This window comes from Microtus pennsylvanicus, chromosome 8 (assembly GCF_037038515.1).
Source record: "Microtus pennsylvanicus isolate mMicPen1 chromosome 8, mMicPen1.hap1, whole genome shotgun sequence".
Classification (NCBI taxonomy): domain Eukaryota; kingdom Metazoa; phylum Chordata; class Mammalia; order Rodentia; family Cricetidae; genus Microtus; species Microtus pennsylvanicus.
Window position 1 is genome coordinate 49,310,661 of NC_134586.1, and position 6,000 is coordinate 49,316,660.

General features: G+C 45.8%; 1 protein-coding gene across 1 annotated transcript in view; it reads right to left on the reverse strand.

Annotated features, from left to right (window-relative positions):
- The window catches only part of Arl6ip5 (ARF like GTPase 6 interacting protein 5), a 24,234-nt gene extending 18,234 nt beyond the window's left edge, over positions 1–6,000 (reverse strand). Inside the window, exon 1 of the mRNA XM_075983384.1 lies at positions 5,680–6,000. Within this exon, the coding sequence (XP_075839499.1) occupies positions 5,680–5,855 (176 nt within the window). The 5' untranslated portion in view covers positions 5,856–6,000. The remainder of the gene's footprint in view (positions 1–5,679) is intronic.

Below are 6,000 nucleotides of genomic sequence, written 5' to 3' on the forward strand. Positions count from 1 at the left end.
ATGTGAGCAAGTGCCTTGCAAGCAAGAGGAAGCATTTACGAGTTACAAATGCAGGGTGTGGTTGATTACTCTGAGGCCACACCAGAAAATAGAAAACATGAGTTCTGATGTCAGGAAGGAATACGGGAAGTTAGCATAGCAGTAGAACCGTAATCGTCAAATGCTCAGTTAAATTTGATTAAGCGGGAACTTTAGCCAATTTACCATATGGTTTGATTGAAAAGCTATTTCACCTGCTAGTAATCGACCCAGAAATTTGGGTTTCAGTTAGCTGTATGACCTCAAACCTTCATACTTCCAAACGTGTGGTCGCTAGCTCTCGTTCAGATTTGGGGTATACACATTGCAATCACTTGGGGAGTCAGAAGGGGAAAACCAACAGATTCCTGAATCTAAAAACAAACAAACAAACAAACCCAATACAAGTAGAATCTCTAAAAGTGACATTGGTATATGATATTTGAAGTTTTAAGTTCTGTCAGTGTTTCTATTGAGTTAGACTAGACCAAATTTTAATGTGCGGATGAATCCTTTGAAACCCTTATTAAAATATTGGGCTAAGAGGTCAGAAATGGTCCAGAGGGTCTTCATTTCTGGTGAGCTCCCAGGTGCAAGTTCCTATTGCTCCTTGGCTCAGTGGCTTGAATAGATTTTCCAGTTCATATCTGCAGGCACTCCATCAAGCACTCAGAAATCCTCACCCACAGATAGAGAACAGCACAGGCAGAACACTAAGGTTTCAAGTGTAATTAACTGTTGCCTGTGTATTTTACTTTGAAAAAAAAAAAGCAAAGGCTTCCATGGTGGGTTTGAATGAGAGAGGCCCCTATAGGCTCAAATATTTGGGTGCTTAGCTACCAGGGAGTAGAAATCTTTGAAAGGATTAGAAGGATTTAGGGATGTGACCTTGTTATAGGAAGTATGTCAGTGGGGGTGGATTTTGACACCTCAAGGCCCACGCCAGGCCTAGTCTTTGTCTGTCTGTCCCTCCCTTCGCCTCTTCTGCAAGCCTGTGGGGTAGGGTGCAGCTCTCAGCTACTGCTCCAGCACGCTGTACGCTTTCCATGCCCCCCACCATGATGATAATGGACTGACCCTCTGAAACTGCAAGCCAGCTCTCAATTAAATGTTTTCTTTTCTAAGAGTTGCCTTGAAGTCAGGTGGTGGTGGTGAAAGCCTTTTAATCCTAGGCCTTGGGAGGCAGAGGCAGGCAGATCTCTGTGAGTTTGAGGCCCACCCGGTCTACAAAGTGAGTTCCAGGACAGCCATGGCTGGTACATAGAGAAATCCTGTCTCAAAAACGTTAAAAAAAAAAAAAAGTTGCCTTGGTCAATGGTGTCTCTTCACAGCAATAGAACATTGGCTAAGACAACTTCAGTTGATGTATGTGATGTAAACATAGGATCTTAATGCATTGATGGTTCCTGTGATGGACGGGAAGATAGCTTCTGGGCTTTTATCTTTGACATCTTTCTCTTCTTGTGTCTCCATGTATACACAAAAGACGTTTGGGTAACAGGAAAGCTACAAGGACAGATGTGGGTTTTAGTTAACACTGGCAATGAGAGACACTGTGGCAGGGTTTGTCCTATAGGGTGAAACCAAAGCTGAGTCTTGCAGAAGTAGGAAAAGAGATCAGGGCTGGACTTTGACGGTGGAAGTCACTAGGCTAAAGACGCTGCCTTTCTAAGCTGTCTGGTTGGTAACACTAACAGTGGTAAGAAAGGAGTAAAGTTTCATTGTAGCGAAACTGAGGAAGCTGACACTGTTCTCAAGGCAGTACCTGTATGAGAATGGTTAGTCCTCACAGCAGGCCCATGAGGTGGGCACTGTTATTACTGTCATTGTGTAGTTGGTGAAGATGAGCCAGTGTGGTCATGCAGCTAGTAGCTGGCAGTTGGGATTCCAACACACTTAATTTGGCATCTAACTACTAACTTACACTACTCAAAGAGACAGACAAAAATAAAAAGTGTAAGAAGAGCTACAAGGCTGGGCGACGCACATCTGTGATCCTGACACTCCAGAGCGGGAGGATCTTGAGTTCCAAGTCAGTCAAGAGGTACACTGTGAGACCCTGTTTAAAACAAACAAACAACAACAAAAAACCCAGAGAGGGCGGGAGGAGAAGTAGAGTGGGAGAAGGAGGGTGGAGAAAGGAGAGAGGAGGAAGAGGAAATGGAAGAAGAGAGAAAGAAAAGGAGGAAGAGGCAGGGAAAGGTAGGAGGGAAGAAGAGGAGGAGGGAGAAGACTAGCAGCCAGGAGCTCGCAGGATCTGAGGTGCACAGCGTACCCACTACATGGAAGACATAGACTGAGTAAAACCATGGTTTTAGGATGAAGACCAAACTTCCTCCTTCTTCTCCTTTTCTTTGAGGAAGTCTTGTTACCCAGCATCAAACTCACTATTTAACTCAGGCTAGCCTCAAACTCACTATCCTCCTGCCTCATCCTCTCTCTTATTGGGATTAAAAACAAAACAAAAAACAAATAAACAAACAAAAAATCATGCACCGCCATGCCTTGCTTGAAGATCTAACTTCTATCTCCAAGGCCTTCCTGAGCAGGACCCAGTCTGGACCTGTCTCTATCTTACATCTCTTAATCTCCATCTTGGGCTAGTGCTTCCTAGTGTTCTGGAGCTGCATCACATCCTCCAATCTTCTCTCCCCTCATGCTGAAATCTGGAAAAACCAGCCAAGCAAACTTGAAACACTAGAGGACCTTTAGAGTCATCCATTGTCCCCAAGGGGACTCCTGGCCACAGGGATGGACTCACCGAACAATCTTCAGCCTAGGTAATGTGCCTTATTTGCACATTTCGTCGTGAGAAACTATCACCCACTAGCAGAGGGTCCTGATAAGCAGCTTCCAGCAGTGTCCAGACCCACCCATCCACTGCAGCACCCAAAGACAACAGTGTTGTTTAGAATGGGGAATGTTCCAGAATCAGCCAAGCTCCCTGACCCCAAAGGTATTGAATTTCTTCCTCCTTTCAGGCACTATAATTCTAAACCTCCTGACTCTTAGGGAAGATTCCACAGTAGTTAAAGAGACAAGCCCAGGTCTGTGGTTGTAAGTATGTCATTCAACTTCTCTGAGCATCTGGTTTAATAATAAAAATAATAATAGTTTAGCTATGGGGCCATATGACAGAATGCAAGAAAATACTTAAGAAAACTTAACACACAATACTTAGCCCTCAATGCATGTTTATTATTATTAATTATAAAGAAAATAAGAATTTGTGGGGAAAGCTAGAAAGTATTTAGAGATGCGCAGAAAAAAAAGGCTACAAGCCCAAATTTATGCTGGGATATAGAGAAAATTTTATATTTTACACACTAATGTTTTTGGTTTTTTGGAGACAGGTTTCTCTGTAGCTTTGGAGCCTGTCCTGGAACTAGCCCTTGTAGACCAGGCTGGCCTCAAACTTACAGAGATCTGCCCACCTTTGCCCTGCGAGTGCTGGGATTAAAGGCGTGTGCCACCACCGCCCAGCATGCTCATGTTTTTGCATAGCTGTTGCAGAGTCTCATATTGTAGCCCTAGCTGGCCTGGACCTCATGGTTCAGTCTCTTGATTGCTAGCTAGGTATGAACTACCATGCCTTGCCTGGCCTTTTGCTAATCTTTAACAACAACAATAACAAGTACTTTTCTCTTTCCCCTTCAAAGACGCCACTAACAATTGAGACTTCTGTGTGGAATGAGAAGGGTCAAGACGCCCGGACTGCCTGGGTTAGTAGTGACCTGAGATCATAATGAAAGACCCATATTTAGTTAAAGAGCTGACTATGAAAATTAAAATCTATGAAGACGACAAGGTGGCCAAGCCTGTGCTAGAGCCTGGGCACATACTGCCTTTGGGGGAGGGGATTGTTTTCTTTGCATGTTTGATTGACCTATGTCAAAACTTTCTTTCTATTTAAGATAAGAAAATTCCTGCCTGGTGATCCCAGCACTTCGGGAGGCCGAGGCAAGTGGATCTCTGGGAGTTTGAGGTCAGCCTTGTCTACAGAACTAGTTCCAGGGCAGCTAGGGCTATTACACAGAGAAACCTTATCTCAAAAAACAGAACAAAACAATAATTAAAAAATTAAAGAAGAAGAAAAAGATAAGGAAAATTCCCCAGTAAACTATATAACCACAAAAGAGGAAGAAAAGAAAATGAAAGTAAGTCAAGATAGGTAAACCCATTGGATTCATTATTAGTTATTTTATTTAAAAAAATATTTTTCCATGCAGTTTTTCACTAGGAAGAAGCACAGAGTTTGGGGCAGGCTTAGGAACAACTGCCTCAGGCTTTCTTACTGACTAACGTTTCCTCAGCTGCCAATTTAGTCAGAGTCCACCAGTGCCGGTGTCCTCTGCACATCAGGCCATCCCTAGAGTTGGCAGCTCCTTCAGTCACACACAGCAAGGATCCCACATGGAGCTTGCTTTGGGGAACTGGCGCCCCCTCTGAACCACGCCCAGGATGGGGAACCCTGCCAGTCTCCTCTGAGCTGTGCGAGTTTGCTCCTTTGGAGGCTCAGCAAATACCATGTGTCCCTGGGCTAGAGCTCAAGTCTGATTCATCTTGGTGTGCTCGGAACTTGGCACGGGGTCTGGTGCCCAGAGGTAGCTCAGTAAATAAAGCCAGCTAACTTCAGGCCAGCTTAAGCCACCACCTTCTCGCTCACCCCTTCCTATGTCCTCCAAGTGTGAGTCTCTCTTTTTCGTTTTATCTGGTAGCTTTGTCTCTCTTTGGGTTTGTTCTGAAAGAGAACCCTCAGACAAGAACTTCTTTTACGACACGCGAGTTCTTAGTAATGTCTTTTATTTAAATCCGGGTAAGAGATAATAAACAAGATGGTAAATATAACCACTTATTTTGTAAAAGGTGGGAGAATCATTTCTAAAGGGTTAAACTACAAGGAAAGGCAGCTTCTAAGGAAACAGGTGCAGAAATGTGTGTGTGCCCTCAAGACCACGTAGACCTTAGTTAACACACAGCAGTTCTTAACTATCAACCATTGAAAAGACTTTCAGAAACCTCAAGCTAAGGTGCAAAGCTAAATTGACCACATCTGCCAACTTCTAGGAAGAAAAACAAAAACAAACAAACAACAACAACAAAAACCCCACACTTGTCAGGGGCCTCATTCCCAGAGTCACCTCACAGGGGAAGATGCGCCACCAGGAGACTCGCACCCTCTGGAGCCTAAGCTCAGCTCTCCTGTACAGGGCGTTGCGGAAATTAGGCATAGGAGTCACTTAAACACCGCCCAGGGTCCACACCCTGTCACTCCGGGCTTCTCTAGGCAGCCCCAGGACAAGGTTACAACACCACATATTTCTTATTTTTAAAACCACACAGCGTGCTACAAACATCTGACAGGCATCTGACCTCGGCACGGAGGCGGGGGAGGGGGTAACTTTTATAGCCCCAAGTTCTCAGCTCTCCCCTCATCTTGTCCCTCCCAGGGTCCTAGTCAAGTCTCAGCCTCTGGAGCAGAAAGAGAATGGGACCCCAGACAGATGCGGCCTCGCCTCGAGAACAAGTCTCCACTTGGCTACTTCCCGAGACCCAGGGCAGGCGCTCAGCGTGGACCTAGTCTTGCATCTTATGGTTTTGACCCCGGAGTCCCTGCGTCCCCACCGCGGACAGGTGTCCCGGGCGGGAGACCCCACTTACCCCACGACCGAAATCATCATGGCAGCCACCACCAGGTAGTTGGTCTGGTAATAAAGCAGATTGCTCACTACACGGTTGTTCCATTTGGAAATGTCCCTGAAGTCCGGCCGGGCGAAGCGATCAGAGCCCGGGAAGAAATCGTCCCAGGCACGGAGCGGGGCGAGAGCCACGTCCATGTTCCTCTCTTTCCAGTGCTTCGCCTCCGGAATCTGGAGGAGGCGGCAGCGACAACCTAAATGGGTGAAAGAGGACAGCGGCTCCTTTGGATTGGCCCTGAGGTTAGAGCACCGCAAGCCCCAGGAAATTAGGTTCGGGCGGGTG